Genomic DNA, 17,761 nt, shown 5'->3' on the forward strand with positions numbered 1-17,761 from the left:
TAAAACAGAAAACACTCTGTTCCACCTTGTGATGTCATCGTGTGGTAATACAGGAAGGAAGTGCTCCACTGTGTTTTTAAACTCCGTACACCTTCACTAGAATCATTTTGGATGATTTCAGCCCTGAAATCACCAATCTCTACTGAACTTAAGGAAAAACGTAGCTGTTAACTTGAAAACTACTACTTCATGACATCACAAGGTGGAACAGAGCATTTTGAGCTTTGAGTAATCATTTATTATTAGTCGGTCTACATCTCCAAACATGTGTGAATGAAACAAAACACAACTCCAGGTCTGTTTGAGGAGATAACAGTATTATAACATGGCTTAAAGTTTACAAGAATAAATTTTGTGTAATATAGGACCTTTAATGAGGAAACGTAAAACCTGTTTTTGGGTCTTAGGTTTAGTCAAACACAGATATTATGAAGCTCAACATTCTTGAATCAATCATTTGGATATTAGTATAGTAGTAAATTTGAGCAATATGAAACTGGCTTTGTTTGTGTCTGGGATTATGACAAAACATTCTACATATATGACATTACTATGCTACGTTATGCTACGCCATTCTACGCTATTCTTCACTATTCTACGCCATTCTGTTTTTCTATGCTATGCTATTCTACGCTATGCCACGCTATTCTATGCTATTCTGTGCTATTCTATTCTACACTGTGCTACTCAATGCTACGCTATTCTATCCTTCACTATTCTACGCTGTGCTATACTATTCTCTTCTACACTATTCTATTTTACAATATGCTATCTTATTCTATTCTACACTATCCTACGCTATGCTACATTATGCTATGTCTCTTTTCTATATTCATTCTGGTCAGATGTTTTTGGTCGCTGCTTGGGAACATTATTTAAAGGTGCACTGTGAAGCATTTCTGGCTGCCTGCTTGTCTCCATGGAGATGTCATTACTTTATCAATACTAGAAGCTGCAGTTTTCATGAACCAACTACAAAATATCCCGTTTTATTCTGCATAAAAGCTGCTAAACCTGTAGTTTAGACCTGTACAAACATGTTCTGAAATGTCCCCCTGTGTGTCAGATGCCCTCCCTGTGTGTGTCAGATGCCCTCCCTGTGTGTCAGATGCCCTCCCCGCGTCTCCATGTTCTGAAATGGGATTTTTGTTTTAGTTTTCCAGTTCTTTTTTGTCAATTCTTCTTTATGAGTTTAAAATGTGAGTTTTTTTAATCACATGAAAACATCTTATCACAAAACTAATCACAAAACTTGTCAGAAAAATCACAAATTGGATTTTCTCTGTAAATTGTCCAGCTGTGATTATCAACATGGATCATTTGATATTTTGTCAGCTACACTCGCAAGACTCTGAAACAAAAAATCAGATAAAATGGACTAAAACAACAGTAGGAAGCAGCAGTGGAACGGAACAACGTAACAGTAGTAAAAAGTACTCTTATCAAGTAAAGTACATTTTACAGTGGTACTTTTTACTTCACTACTTCACTACATTTGAGAGCAGTGTCTGTACTTTCTACTTCTGTTAACACTTTCATAATTTGAACAAAACAAAATATAACAACAAATAAAACAGGTAGAACATTTGAAGCTTTATGAGATCTCAAAATCTACGAGAAATACTTTTACTTCTCACTTTTTAAACAGGTACAGGTAAATAAAACAAGCGTATTTTTTCATGTGAAACTTTTATGGCAAAATAAAAAATTCAAATCTGTAACTGGACAAAAAGTTGTGGGAGTGAAGCCGTTTTACTGCTCATTCAAGCTGCATCTTCAGTTCTGACTTATCGTATTTTCCGGACTATACGTCGCTCTGGAGTATAAGTCGCACCCTCGGCCAAACTATGAAAAAAAGTGCCATGTAGAGTCGGGAAAATACAGTACTTTTACTTCAGTACTATTTTTGCTCCAGTATCTGTATTTTTACTTAAATAACAACCTGGAGTACTTCTTCCAGTGCTGGTACGTCGGACTCAAAGTGCACAGAGGTTGCCAAGCGCTGTAATGAGCTGTATATGTGCAGCCTGTTTTATTTAGAGTCCGAATGTAAGGCCTTTGTCATCACTATTCAAACTAACCTGCGTCAGCGCGTTCTCCTATAGGCCGGACGCAGCGTCGTGTCACTGTTAATATTACGGAAGGCTTCATAAATACACGGAGGAAGCACTAACGAGGCTGGGGACGGTCGAACGCTCGTTACCACTTCATATGGAGCCGTGAATCTCGCACAACTGCTTAACTCAGCGGGGACTGGGTTATTTTAGAGTTCACTGCCCTGATTTTGACTCGGAACATTTCAAGACAAGTTCTATCTACAAAAATGATCCCCGGCCTTCACTTTAAAAACTCTTGTGAGCTTTAAGCCATGTTATGATGCCAAAACGTGTGAATGAAACAAAACGCAACTTCAGGTCCGTTTGTGATAGAAATTTTGGATTTTGGGGCCCACAGCAAGAATCCTCACAAGCGGCCCCATTTCCCGTTCCGGACGAAAGACCTGGGAACTCCTTAAAAGCTCGCCATTTCATCTTAACATTCTATTGCAACCATGGCAACCCAATAACACATCCAGTTTTTCTTTTACTTTCTGTTGTATCCAAACATAGTTATGCCAAACAACAGCCAATTTGTTGGACTTTTAATAGTTATCCTCGCAAATGTTGATTTTTGACAATATTTTTCTCTGTCAGGTTAAGGTTAGGGTTAGGGTTAGGGCAGTTTAGGTTTAGGAGCTGATAGGCTTGAATTTAGGCAAAACTGAGCTATATTTTTTTAGACATAGCTAAATTCTAAATAATAGTATCAGTGAACTATACTTAACAGATCACAAAAGCACTTATAAATGGGTCTGAACCTTAATATTCGCTCTAATCCCATCTGCTGATTATGAAATTAATTCAGTCTTCATGGAAAATAAACCACGCAGCTGTTAGTTAGCTTTGATTGACAAGGAACACCAAGCCTCGCCCCCGGAACGACAAAATGCAGAGAGGTCTGGTCTGTTAGATAAAAAATAAAATAAAACAAAAAAGAAAAAAATACAATATGCTATAAAATAAAGATTACCAATCCAAAAATATGTTATATATTTTACCTTTTTTTTTTTTTCAGTGGTGATATATTTCCTTTTCCATATATTTTTTTTTCTTATTGGTTTTGTGTAGATTATGGCTTTTTCTCACATTATGTTCAATCAAATTTTCCTGCTGTACACAATACAATTTTGTGAAGTCTTCTGATAACATAACTTCACTGCTTCCTGTTGTACCCCAGTCAAAATAACACATTTTGAATGATAATATATTGCTACAGAGATATGCTTTGATAAACGATAATATGCAAAGTACTTTATGCCCCTGATGCAGTAACAATAATGCAGGTTAGGCCTTGTAAAACTTTTTTAAACACAGTATCATTACAGGGCATGAGCTGCAACAATAGACTGTATAAAGACGTGGACTAAGTGAGTGTGAAGTCACCCACAGCGTTCAGCTCCAGTCAAATGAAACTCATCAAGGCTAGCAGGTATAGCGGCTAATTTGGAGCTAAGTTCCATATTAGGAATAACAACTGCGAGTATCATAGCAACCAAAGAGCCAATCCGGAGCAAGGCTGTTGAAGGTAACACCCCTTTCCGCTTGCACCACTGGTTTAGCTGAAACCGCTGTCAATCAAACTCGTTGCTAGCGGGAGCAACCTCGGGGAAAGAAGGCCTCTGATTTGTTTGTTATTAATGTTCATATCTTGATTTATGGACAAAATGGCGAAATTAAAAAAGCCAGGATCATGTAGAGCGAGTTAATACGAACATTTTAAGACCAAAATGGCGAGTCTGACAGTTACAGAGAGAGGGGCTACAGTTTTTCAATAGAAAGTGAATTAGAGCCAGAGTCGATGGAACTGGAAGTGCGCCCATGATCACTTCCTGTTTGGAACGCGGCGGCTAGCAGGTTAGCTACGTCCATTTATATATACAGTCTATGGTAATGGGTTTTCCTCACATATTCACTCAAATTCTCTTCTTAGTTACTGAAATCCAATCCAATTTGTTTAACTGAAGTCCTCTCATACCTGCTTCCTGTTGTACCTCTCTGTTGCTCTGTTCATTGTTTGGCTTTACGTCTCTCATTTGAAACCACAGGAGACAAACGTTGCTTCTTCCACATTACCGCAGTCAGATCTATAATATGAAGTGACATGCTGTACGCTGAACACGAGCGTCTGGGCTTCGGCTGTCAGACCACTGTATTGTCGACCTGCCGTATATATTTGAGAGCACCTTTGTTGTCATGTGACGGCGGTGTGGGGGTAGGTGGGTGGGTGGGTGTTTGGGTTCAGATGGTGTTTTGTGGTGATGTTTTACCCGGTAACAGATGACAATTGCTTTTATTCCATGTGTGTCGGGCTTTGTTTAGTTGCACAGAAACATAAGCTCACAGCGGTGGGCAGGTTGTTAGTTGGCTGGTTAACAAAGACCATGCCTCTTTTACAGACCTAAACAAAGACCTCCAATGGCTGTGATTGACAGGTGGATTGACCAATCAGGGAAATTTTGCGTGTTTGTTCATGTCAAAATGGTGGCTTACGAGTAAAAAAAAAAAAGATGACAAAACAGTGCTGATTTTTACGAAGTGAAGCACTAAACTAAGGTAAAAGAGGCCATGGATTTGGTTCGGAATGATGTCGGAATATTCAGTAGGAGACGTCGTCCACATTTGAGATGCATGCTACAAATGCATGGCCAGTGTTGGGACATAACTGAATACATTTGCCCCAAAAAATACAACTCCAGGTATGTTTTTGATGAGGAAACAACATTATAACAGAGATCAGAAAACAACATAATATGGGCCCTTTTTGCCATTTGCAAAAATATGATTTTGATGTTTGGGAGCTCCACAGACAACAGGCGCTCGGGTGTTTGACAATGAACAGTTACAAATCTTCAAAATAAAGCCCTCAATACTCTACACAAGGCCGATGCTACAGCCTTCTACTCATTTATATTTTATGATAATCACCAGCACAGGTTGGTATAGGGCCAGTGTTATAAATGGAGTGCATTGTTAATGTTTCTTCTACGGGCCAACTCTATTGTTTCAGCTATATGCATTTTATATCAATATTAATTATACAGGCATAAATCATAGCCTCTGCTTGACTGGAAAAGAATAACTACAATACATACTTATATTTTTAACCAAGTAAAGTTAAAATCTGATGATCTTTAGTCTGAAGAACCATTACTTTGTATTAAGAAATACAAATCAGGTGGTAGCTAACATTAGCCTTTTGCTCAAATGTGCTGCTTTGAAATATCAGATTTCATTGAAACCAACAAATACCGCAGTACGTGTTTTGCCTTCTGTTTTCTAACCTGGTTTTAATGTAGTGAGGAGGTATCTGAATGCATTTTGTTATTTTACCAGAATTATTAATAATAGTTAGAAAAGAATAAATGTGTGCACTCTATGGGTCCTCTTTATCTGAGGGAGTTACAGCAGCTCTATACTCCACCCAGAGCCCTGAGGTCAACTGACCAGCTCAGGGTCAAGACCAGAGGTGACAGAGGCTTTTCTGTGGCAGTGCCCAGACTATGAAACAGCGCCCTCTGCTTGTCAGATCCTCTCAGTCCTTATGGTAGTTTAAGACTAGACTGAAAACCAGCCTCTTCTCCCTGGCATTTAACACAAGCTACACAGGTTATCTTGGTGTTTTATTATTTTTTTTCCTATGTATCGTGTGATCTGTATGTTTGTTTTTTGTTGACTGTTATGTGAAGCGTTTTGGTCAGGTGAAAATGTTACAAATGTGCTATGGAAATAAACTTGTATTTAATTTAGACGATTCATAGTTTGGCTGCACTTAATGTATTAAATGTCAAATACAGTTTTCCCATTATGTTACACGTAAGCTTGTAGCTCATCTTTGTAATATTTGGCTCTAAACAAAGTAAAAATATTTTTACAGAAAAAGGTTGAATCCTAGAGAATAATTATGGATGAATTGCTTAGAATTGGTTCATTCCTTTTTGTTATTTTGAGCAGATCTGGGTTTTTTCATTACATTTTTTTTCTTTTACATCTTAACTTCTGATGTTTCGATCTGTCTCTAATTTTGATGTAATAATACCTCTGTATTTGTTATAAAGGTCATAGAGTCTTTATAGTTCAAATAATAACAATTTTCAAAACACTAGTCCCGTATCCCAATTAGTCCCATTAAGTGTTGTAATCCTAAGTGACCTGAAATGGGCCGTGATTGCCTTGTTATTTATTTCCTACAGACCTACTGACTTTTTAATTAAGCCTGTTCCTGTCTGCATCCCACAGCTCCTTTGTTCACCTCCCCGTGTCTGTTTTTCTTTGTGTCCTACAGAGACGGTGATGGACACGCGAACAGCCACGGCGGAGCTCGGCTGGATATCGTTCCCTGCCAACGGGGTAAGAACAGTGTGCAAAGGTGTGCTATTCCGAAGCACGGGGGCCGCTTTACCATCGGGAAAACTGTTAGCGCGCCGGATCCCATTAACAAGTCCGTCAAAAACTTAATTACCGAGCCAAGGTGACACCAATTTACCTCTACGGAGTGAAATCCGAAGGCTACAAAACAAAAGAACTGCTTGTGAAACGATAACGCTGTTTCAAAGCTAGCCATGTTTTTGTACTTGTGTTTTATTCCTTACACTAAACCCGTATGTTTGTGAGAGGTAGCGGTCCTAATTGTGATGAATGGTTGTCCCTGAACAGCAGAGTGCAAGATGGAAGAGAAGCAAAGTGAATGAAAGAAAGGAGGGAGGGGAGCCATGAAAAGAAAGGCGAGGGAGGGGTAGAGCCTTTAATTTGTCAGGACTTGGTAAACCCATTAATCACAGTAGCCTCTTCTGTCTATTTATATCTTACGCTATCTACGATTTCTTATTCCAGTGGGAGGAGGTGAGCGGCTATGATGAGAACCTCAACACGATCAGGACGTACCAAGTCTGCAACGTCTTCGAGCCCAGCCAAAACAACTGGCTCCTCACGACCTACATCGATCGGAGGGCGGCCCAGAGAATCTACGTGGAAATCAGGTTTACAGTGAGGGACTGCGCCTCCATACCCAGCGTGCTTGGGTCTTGTAAGGAGACGTTTAACCTGTACTACCTGGAGACCGATCGGACGGTGACCGAAGGAGTCAAGGGGATGGAGTACTGGGCCAATGCACCGTTCCTCAAGGTAAAAGATCATGGGAGAAAGCCATGGCAGCAACAGTGGCTTTTTAGAATAAAAAATAATAATTGCTGGATTTTGATAATCGTAATCAGTATGAAGACGATGGAGAGTCTAAAACACAAACCAGACGATAACATGACAAAGATGGTGGGATGTTAAAATCACAATTGTCAAAATAGAATGAACAATTTCTGGTTTTCATCAACACATAAATATTCTAAATTTCGAAAACTTCAGTCATCATATTTTAACTCACTCTACGTGATCCTGGTGTTTTTATTTCACTATTGTGTCCATAAAAAAAAGATATGGACATGAATAGCAGACAAATCGGGCGCCTTCTTTCTCTGAGATCGCTCCCACTAGAGTTAGGAACAGGTTTGATTGACAGTGTTGCTAAGCACCCACTCCCTGCTAAACCAGAGGTGCAGGCAGGAAGCACAGCCTCGCTTCGGATTGGCTCTTTGGTTGCTATGATACTAGCGGTCGAAATTCTGCTCCAAATTCACTGCTATAACTGCTATCTGTAAATATTCAAAATTTCGAAACCATCAGTCACCATATTTTAACCCGCTCTACATGATTCTGGTATTGTAATTTCACTCTTGTGTCCTTAACTCAAGATGTCAACATTAATAACACACAAATCAAATTGATCCCGTTAGGGTTAGGAACAAGTTTGATTGATAGTGTTGCTAAGTGCTTTCTCTCTGCTAAACCAGCAATGCAGGAGGGAAGGGGCGTTACCTTCAACAACCTCGCTTCAGTTTGGCTTATTGGTTGTTGATACTCACGGTCGGAATTCTGCTCCAAATTCGCTGCTGTAACACTTTATCTGTAAATATTCAACATTTCAAAGCCTTCAGTTTAACCTTTATTTGGTTGATAATTTATTTAAAAATCTCAGTGTATAATAGAAATAATCGTTTGACTTGTCGATTCATCAAAAATTCCATCACTGATTCTACTAAAATAGTTGCAGCCCTTGAGAAAATCAAATACGCAGCTATTACTGCTCACTTAATGAACACAGTGGGTGCAGTGAATGGGGTTCATTTGGTCTATTGTATTACTATGGTAACCATTTAAGAAGGGCGCTCACCTCCCGACTGTGGGCTGTAAGACTTTAGTTGTTTCATTGATTAATTGGTCAATGGAGTTCAGTTGACCATATTTTCAGCTGGGCCATTCAGTTCTGATACTAATGATTAGGCTCAATGTGTGAGACTGATTTTGATACCACAATCATTAAAAAAATGTAAAAATTCAAGTTTATTTCTATAGCACATTTAAAACGACTTGCTGAGCAAAGTGCTTCACATAAAAGTAACCACAAAACAAATATACAGATAAAAAAATACATAAGAAAAGAACAATAAAACACCAAGATATCCAGTGTAGCTTGTGTTAAATGCCAGGGAGAAGAGGGGGGGTTTCTGTCTACTCTTAAACTGCGTTAAAGACTGAGAGGATCTGACAGGCAGAGGGCGCTGTTCCATAGTCTGGGCCACAGAAAAGGCTCTGTCACCTCTGGTCTTGAAAGGGTAGAGCATAGGGCTGCAGTAACTCCCTCAAAAAAGAGGACCCATAGTGTGCCCACATTTAAACAAAAAAATAATCTTTCTTCAGACAGTGTAATGTAATATAAGTTAGTATGTAGTTAGTTAGTAGCTAGTAAGTACAGTTTCTATGTTATTCTCATGTGGTCTTGTACTAGTTCAGATCCAAACCATTCAAAAAATATTCAGGAAATGTGAGTTTTAACGCCTGCTCCACTTCGATAATAGTTTTAGTATCTGGTGTTGTTTTATTCTGGTCAATGTTTTCTGACATTCCTAACCAGGACCAACCATCACCCTAACAAAAATGTTGTATGTTCATGGCTTTAAGTCTCCTGTTTTACGCAACATTCACGTCTTGTTCTCCAATCAAAAGATCTAATATTTAGTTTCAAGTTGTTATTCGCCATGGCAACGCTCCACGAATTTCCCCAAGTGCTTTGAAAACAACAGTTATGAAGCTGTTCCTAAAGAAGAGCAGTGTTGATGCCACAATACTGAACAATTACCGACCAATCTCTAATCTGTCGTTTTTAGACAAAGTTCTTGAAAAAGTTATTTAAAAAAACGCATTACAATGTTTAAGTCGAAGCTCAAAACGGTTCTGTTTAGCTGTGCATATGATTTTTTTTTTTTTTTTTGTCCTGCACTCTTCTCTTTTAATGTGAATTTTATGATGTTTATTTATGATTATTTATATTGTTTATATATGTTGCTGTTGTGATTTTAATGTCTTTCTCATTCTGTAAAGCACTTTGAATTACTTGGTGTACAAATTGTGCTATGCAGTTGTCCCTCACTATATCGCGCTTCACCTTTCGCGGCCTCGCTGTTTTACGGATTTTTTTGTCCAATTTTGCATGCTTTTTTTTTTTACAGCGTATGAACGTGCACTGTGTTCTGCGTCCTGATTGGCTAAGGGACTGTAGACCATTGTCCATCAGTCTCCTCTGTGCCATGTCTCCTGTACAGTACAGAATGTGTTCAGTCAAATTTACATAAATGTTGGATCGCAGTGTGACTCTGAAGTGCTGTGTGTTTGCAAGTTTTCTCCCCGACAAAACCCACAATGTCGATGAAACGTTCTACATCGACAAAAGGCACCTACGAAGGCTTGAACTTTGAGAGTGTTTATACACTTTTCTCAGACAGGCATTAACATTTTCTCACATTTCACTTGTTTAAAGTGTGTGGTGAGGAGTTTTAAGCTGCAAAACATATAGAATAATTGTAAAAATTAAAGCTGACTACTTCACGGATTTCGCCTATTGCAGGTTATTTTTGGAACGTAACCCCCGCGATAAACGAGGGACCACTGTATTTTGTGGATGCTTTGTGCTGTACAAATAAACTTGCCTTGCCTTCACCCTTCCAAACCCTGTGTATATTTGTATGCAGGTGGACACCATAGCAGCAGACGAGAGCTTCTCCCAGGTGGACTTTGGCGGCAGGCTGATGAAGGTGAACACGGAGGTCAGAAGTTTCGGTCCTCTCTCCAAAGGCAAAGGCTTCCACTTGGCTTTCCAAGACCTGGGAGCCTGTATGTCACTGCTGGCCGTCCGAGTGTTCTATAAGAAATGTCCCAGTGTGGTGCAGAATTTTGCTTATTTCCCAGAGGTGAGGACGAAACGCACTGCACTTAGCATAAATTACATGCTATTGGGTTGTAATGGCTGTCTCTGCGCAACATATTCACTCAGCTTCAGTTCATCACACCTGCAAAACGACATTTAAAATTCACTGTGCTGTTTTAGTGTTTGGAGCCTGTGACATCATGTTTAATCTGGTGTTTAATGCTGTATTTTATAGACATTTATAACTAGACCTGTCTCGATAACGCATATTAAAGTTTGATATTTTGCTGAAGTAAATATAGACGATAAACGATTATACTGAAACTAATTTATGGCACTGACACAAAAACCCAAGAGCAGATTTAAACCACACCAAACATTCTAATCTAAATCTACAATATTGTTAAAAGTCATGAGCTGCAATAAATAAACAGAAGAATTAAACATTTTAGTACTTCGTTTGCATCTGTAATGAGTCAGACAAGTTAGTTTTTCTACCTTTTACAGCTTAAATCTTATCATAGAGACACAAAATAAGCAAAAATTCCCAAGTAAAGCACAGAAAAAGTACACAGATTAATACGGACCCCAAAAATATACCAGTTATAATTACCAGTTTTCACATATAGAACGAAAAGTCGATATAGTGATTCCTGTGGTATAGCTTTGTATAACTCTCATATCATGTTGTTAAAAGAGAACAAATTATGCTAAATCAGCTTGTTTGCACTTCTCATTTACCCAATCATAGCTGCATTTAGAGACATTCATGCATATTTAAGTAATCTTTACTCTCCTGCAAGACTTCAGTGACGATACACATATGATTCTGCAGTGTGACATATAACCCGTAGACTGTATATAAATGGACATAGCTAACCTGCTAGCCGCTCCAAATAGGAAGTGATCATGAACATGCTTCCGGCTCCATCGACTCTAGCTCCAATTCGCTTTCTATTGAAAAACTGTCGCCCCTCGCTTTGTAAATGGTCTTAAAATGTTAACCCACTCTAAATGATCCTGGGGTTTTTATTTCACTATTGTGTCTGTAAATCAAGATATGAACATTAATAACAGACAAATCAGGCGCCTTCTTCCCCCAAAGTCGCTCCCACTAGCATTAGCAACAGGTTTGATTGACAGCGTTACTAAGCACTTGCTCTCTGCTAAACGCAGTGCGGATGAGAACGGACGTTACCTTTAACAGCCTCGCTCCGGATTGGCTCTTTGGTTGCTATGATACTCGTGGTCAGAATTCCAAATATGAAACTCCTCTCCAAATTCGTCGATATAACTGCTAGCCTCGATGAGCTTCATTTGACGGGAGCGGACGCTGTCGGTGACGTCACACTCACTCAGCCCACTTCTTTATACAGTCTACGATATATTCATCTTGGTACAAACAGAAAATCCACTTCTTTCCACTCTGAACTACAGCGATCCAAAGGTCTGGGATGTTGTTGTGATGCTGTTTATGGTGACACCTAATACAGAGGAAGTGAGAAATTAGCACCAACCAGAAGTCAGCGGGCTTGTTTTTTTTAATTTAGTCGTTAGATCAATAGCCCAATTTAAAATGTCCAAAATATAAACTAATGTCCTGGAGGTGTCGTAAATTATAAGCAGACAAACGCATGTCTTGTCTCCTTCAATAGAATGAGGAGCTCGGTCTAATCAGTTTTGTCCAAATCACCGCCAGCCTTGTGTGGTAAATCATACCGACTCACCATTACTCAGTTTGCAAACGTCTGCTGCTGTCTGTTCTTCTCAGACTCTCACTGGAGCTGAGTCCACCTCGTTAGTCATCGCCAGAGGAAGTTGCATCCCCAACGCCGAGGAAGTGGACGTGCCCATAAAGCTGTACTGTAATGGAGATGGAGAGTGGATGGTCCCCATTGGCAGCTGCAGCTGTAAGGCGGGATACGAGCCAGACAATGGGAACCTGTGCCGAGGTGAGCCACATTTATCACGGCCTCAAATGAAATGAGCTTTTTTTTTTTACACCAAATGCCAATGAAACCAGCTGCACATCACGTCCTGCCTGGTCAAGACTGATTCTAGATTCATTCACATATATGTATACTATTCATTCAGGCAAATATATGTACTATTCATTCAGGCAAATATATGTATACTATTCATTCAGGCAAATATATGTACTATTCATTCAGGCAAATATATGTACTATTCATTCAGACAAATATACTTTGGGGATATTACATTTATTTGATTCCACTTTAAATTATAAGTTGGTTTGCACAAATTTGAAATATGAAATGAGAAATATAGAGCAAAATAATATAGTTTGGTTCTCCATCAACTTTGTCTATCCATATATGGACACTTTTTTATATAGCACTTTTCCTCCTTCAAAACACTCAAAGCGCTTTACATGAAGGAACCACTCACACATTCACACACACATATTCATACACCGGTGTACACAGACACTGGAGACGAAGTGGTTAAGTGTCTTGCCCAACGATACAGCAGTACGATATTCTTCTGTGGGAGCTGAAATCGCACTGGCAACTTGGTTTGGGCCAGTGGATTTGATCACTCTACCAATGACTAACAAATGAGTGTAGAGTGTTGAGAGTCATTTATCTCCATGGAATAATGCAGGTCTATGAAGAGGCAAGCCTGCTCACAGTAGGAGTGGGATTTGAACTGCCAACCTTCAGGTCAGTGGACAAACGCTCTACCAGCCAAGCTACTGTCGGCCATATTTCCTCTCCAAATCCTTTTTCAAGCTGATTGTTTTGAGATGTCTGGTTAAAGATACACTATGAGCCGTGTCTCAAGTCGACAGTTACAAAGTTCGTCGGCTGCATTTGAAGGGCACTTACATCACCTCTGGCGTGACAATGCCTGTCCCATTTCATGCGCCCCATGAATGTGGCCGACAAATGTGCCCTGCGTTTCCATGGAGAAGAGCCGTGAACAGTTGACGCACGCTCCGAGGCATAACTACGTATGTCCCATTTCGGAACGACGGAGGCCACATGGAGGAGTACCCTTCGTCGGCTTGGTAATTTGAATGGTACTTCAAAATGTGCAACTTTCGAATTGGTACACGGCCTATGTAACTTTTCTCGAGGCAGGTCTGCCACTTGCTCCATTGAGATGACCGTGCTTTTCCACGATTATTCCTCAATATGTCTATTTTGCATTTATTCAGTTTTTGTGGCTCAGATATCCCTTGTAAAACCTGCATTTTTACAGTGAGTGGTGATATCTCTTCACAATCACTTGGCCTGCTGCCGTTACCTGCTTGTTTCCATGGAGAAAATTAAGTTTAATGTCGTACTGTCAAACATTCCAAACCAACAATAACATCTCCACGGTAACACACATGCGGCATACATACCCTCCCCCAGAAGAATTATATAGTGCACATGTAAATTACTAAGACATTTACTACACATTAGCCATGCATTTGTTAAAGGCATAATATGTAACTTTCTGGAGGTGGCACCTGCGTGGTTCCAAGGAAAGTTAAAACAATACTTTGGAACATTCTCCATGGTGATAGATCAGTTTTATGTGATACTGTGGAAGATTATAGCAAAAGGAACAACATTTCTAAAAAAAGAAAAGAAATAAACCAACACACACACACACACACACACCAACGGGTGGCAAGGGGCATCACTCCTAACAGCCTCGCTCCTCATTGGCTCTTTGGTTGCTATGATACTCACGGTCAAAGTTGCACAAACTTATCCCAGAAGTAGCCCTTATACCTGCTAGCCTCGATGAGCTTCATTTGACTGGAGCTGAACGCTGTGGGTGACGTCACACTCACTTAGTCCACTTCTTTATACAGACTATGCCTCCAGGCCAAAACAGTCAGGTTTGTGGAGATGCAAGCCTGCTCTTTAAACAGTCTGTATATCAGCGGTTTTGACATTTGTGGCACAGGAGCAGGATCCAGATCCTTTTCCTTGTTCCTTATGTTTATAGATTTTGGATGAAGGTTACAGCCATGAAAAACAAGAGGTTAAAGACACTTCTAATTGACATGGTCCATCTGTCGTTTTATCGATCCCCTTCCTCTCCTCAGCGTGGCACCTACACCGCACACACCAACACAACGACGCACACACCAACGCACACACCAACGCACACAGCGATGCACACAACAAGGCACACAGCGACATACACACCAACACACACACCGACTTGCACACCAACGCACACAACGATGCACACGCCAATGCCTACATCAACGTGCACACACACCAGCGCTCACACCAACACACACCAATCCACACGCATCAACAACACACTCCCGCTTTGCCCGCACCAACAACACACACACCAGTGCTCACCCCAATGCACATGCCAATGCACACACCAACACACACACACACACACCAGCACACACACCAGCGCGCACACACACCAGCACACACACCAGCACACACACCAGCACACACACCAGCACACACACCAGCACACACACCAGCACACACACCAGCACACACACACCAGCGCACACACACCAGCGCACACACACAGCGCACACACATCAGCGCACACACACCAGCCCACACACATCAGCGCGCACACATCAGCGCGCACACATCAGCGCACACACATCAGCGCACACACACCAGCACACCCCCACACATCAGCACACACACCAGCACACACACATCAGCACACACACACCAGCGCACACACACACCAGCACACACACCAGCACACACACATCAGCACACACACACACCAGCGCACACACACACCAGCACACACACACACCAGCACACACACACGTCAGCACACACACATCAGCACACACATCAGCACACACATCAGCACACCCACACATTAGCACACGCACACACCAGCACACACACACACCAGCACACACACACATCAGCACACACACACATCAGCACACACATCAGCACACACATCAGCACACCCACACATCAGCACACGCACACACCAGCACACACACACATCAGCACACGCACACACCAGCACACACACACATCAGCACACACATCAGCAGCACACACACACATCAGCACACGCACACACCAGCACACACCCACATCAGCACACACATCGCCACATGATTCTGAATTTTAAGTGCGTCGCTCGTAGCAGACTGGTGTCAATTTCACATGAATGACTGACAGAGAAATGGAGGCAGCCCTTACACACAATCCAATTAAAGAGCTGCTATTCCCGTGTTAGGCCATTACGGTTTGACGGCTGTGGCAGAAATTAGGTGTGATGACAGAAAATGCAGAGCCAGTAAAATACGCCTCTGATAATTAACCGTAACAGGCTCGACATTAGCGGCCGACGGAAGCAGTCACGCACAAGAGGGTGAAGCTGGATATACAAGAAGACTGTACATATTTAAGAAAGTCAGCGTGGGATAAGAGTATTATTTTAAGAGTTTATTTTAGTTCATGTCAAAGGAATACGGCACATGGTGAAGTTCAGCCGTGGTTTTACATCAGATGCCCTTCCTTAAAGTGGCCATATTACTCTATTCTCTGATCTGTTCTAATGTTGTTTCCTCATCACAAACACTCCTGGAGTTGTTTTGTTTCATTCACACATGTTTAACACACACATTATAACATAGATCAGAAAATAGTACAATACGGTTTTACATCAGATGCCCTTCCTTAAAGAGGATATATTATGTCACGATAACATTTTTAGCTCACCTGGCATAAAGAGATGTACGCATTTCAGAAAGTTGACATGCTATAAATATATTGTGAAGTTTATTTCAAAGTAAACAGCATATGGTGAAGTTCAGCCGTGATTTTACATCAGATGCCCTTCCATATGATGTAATTTTTCCCTCACCTGGCATAAAGGGATGTACACATTTCAGAGCATCTGTATGCTATTTATATATTATGGAGTTTACTTTGAAATGAACTAAAGTAAACGGCAAATGGTGACAGTCTGCTGTGGTTTTACATCAGATGCCCTTCCTTATGATGACATGTTTAGCTCACCTGGCATAAAGGGATGTACGCATTTCAGAAAGGTAGTATGCTATAAATGCTATAAATGTATTATATAATTTTAGTTACAGTAAACAGCATATGGGGAGGTTCTACAGCAGTGTTTACAACAGATGCCCTACCTTAAAGAGCCTATATTATGTTATGATGACATTTTTATCTCACCTGGCATAAATGATGTTTGCATTTCAGCACATTTGTTTGCCACGTTTGTTTGTTGTTTTTATGTATTATGGTGTTTACAGTGTTGTTCTTCTGACGGATAGCGATGGCCGACCTACTTTGTGTATAATGATGGGTTTTAAGTTCATCAACTGTTATGAAACGAAGGTCTGAGCAAAAGAGTGGATTTAAAAGTCTGAAGGCTGTAGTGTATTAGCGGAGAATCCTGTCTGCCAGCGCCTGTCCAGTCACACCAAACTGCCTATAGTTACAAAATATATATAGAATTTGTTTGGTGCAGTTTATTTTCTCACTTTGAATACTCAGCCAATCACCTAAAAGCAGCGAGTCTGTAGTGCTGAGTCAATGCACCGCTATAAATCGCAAATGTTTATTCTGTCCTGGCAAGAAAAGTGTGTCATTTGGAGCCGTCATAGCCCAATAATCACATGCAAACATACACTTTTCAGATGGAGTTTTGCCCACGGGTGCAGCCATATGCTAATATTAGTCCAAGCAAACCCCAGTTGAGTGAACGCGGCGCAGAAATAAGTCTCCGTGTGCCATATTTCTCCCACCTCCTCCTCTCTTTTTCTTTTTATATCTGGCCTGCTTCCCTACTTCCTCGTCTGAAGTAGTACCAATCACTTCTTATTATCCCGAGAGAGTCGCTTCCATTTACTGTGTGGGTGGTGATATATGGACATATGGGACCATGATAAGTGAGCACGCCTCATCCTCATGTTAATTAGTTTAGCGTGTTCCGGCCAGATTAGTCCACTGCAAATGACTTGAACTGTCAGCCTGGCATGATAAAGGGAAGAAGACGTAAAGACACAAGGAGAGGTAGGGGGAGGAAGAGGGGGGAGGAAGAGGGGGGAGGACGAGCGAAAGAATTGTATTTGAAAGTAACTTGAAAAAGACGAACCAAGGACGGGGTCGTTAAAAATAAGTGTGAGAGATAAAACCGAATGCAACGCTGAGGACAAGGATAAACATGATGGTATCTGTCCCAAATGAAAACTTCAGGAATTACAACATGCGTTAAATGGAGAGGGGTCGCAGGGGGTCGACTCCTGCAGCAGTGGCAGTTTAAGAGGTGTTTTTCACTCATTATGGACTCGTTTCTCTCCCAGAAGATGCACAGGACTGAATAACTACATTAGGAATCTGTAATAAACTTCCATGTGAGAATTTAATGTCATGTCTACACAACTTTATGGGCAAAAGCGCAAAACAAACTC

At 40.7% G+C, this 17,761-nt stretch overlaps 1 protein-coding gene across 1 annotated transcript in view; it reads left to right on the plus strand.

Moving 5' to 3' along the window:
• LOC117369783 (ephrin type-B receptor 1-like) overlaps nt 1–17,761 on the plus strand; it is a 169,018-nt gene that overhangs the window by 54,863 nt on the left and 96,394 nt on the right. Inside the window, exons 2-5 of the mRNA XM_033965119.2 lie at nt 6,382–6,446; nt 6,930–7,220; nt 10,175–10,393; nt 12,122–12,302. Of these exons, the coding sequence (XP_033821010.2) occupies nt 6,382–6,446; nt 6,930–7,220; nt 10,175–10,393; nt 12,122–12,302 (756 nt within the window). The remainder of the gene's footprint in view (nt 1–6,381; nt 6,447–6,929; nt 7,221–10,174; nt 10,394–12,121; nt 12,303–17,761) is intronic.

The sequence above is a fragment of the Periophthalmus magnuspinnatus genome, chromosome 4, assembly GCF_009829125.3.
Source record: "Periophthalmus magnuspinnatus isolate fPerMag1 chromosome 4, fPerMag1.2.pri, whole genome shotgun sequence".
Classification (NCBI taxonomy): Eukaryota; Metazoa; Chordata; class Actinopteri; order Gobiiformes; family Gobiidae; genus Periophthalmus; species Periophthalmus magnuspinnatus.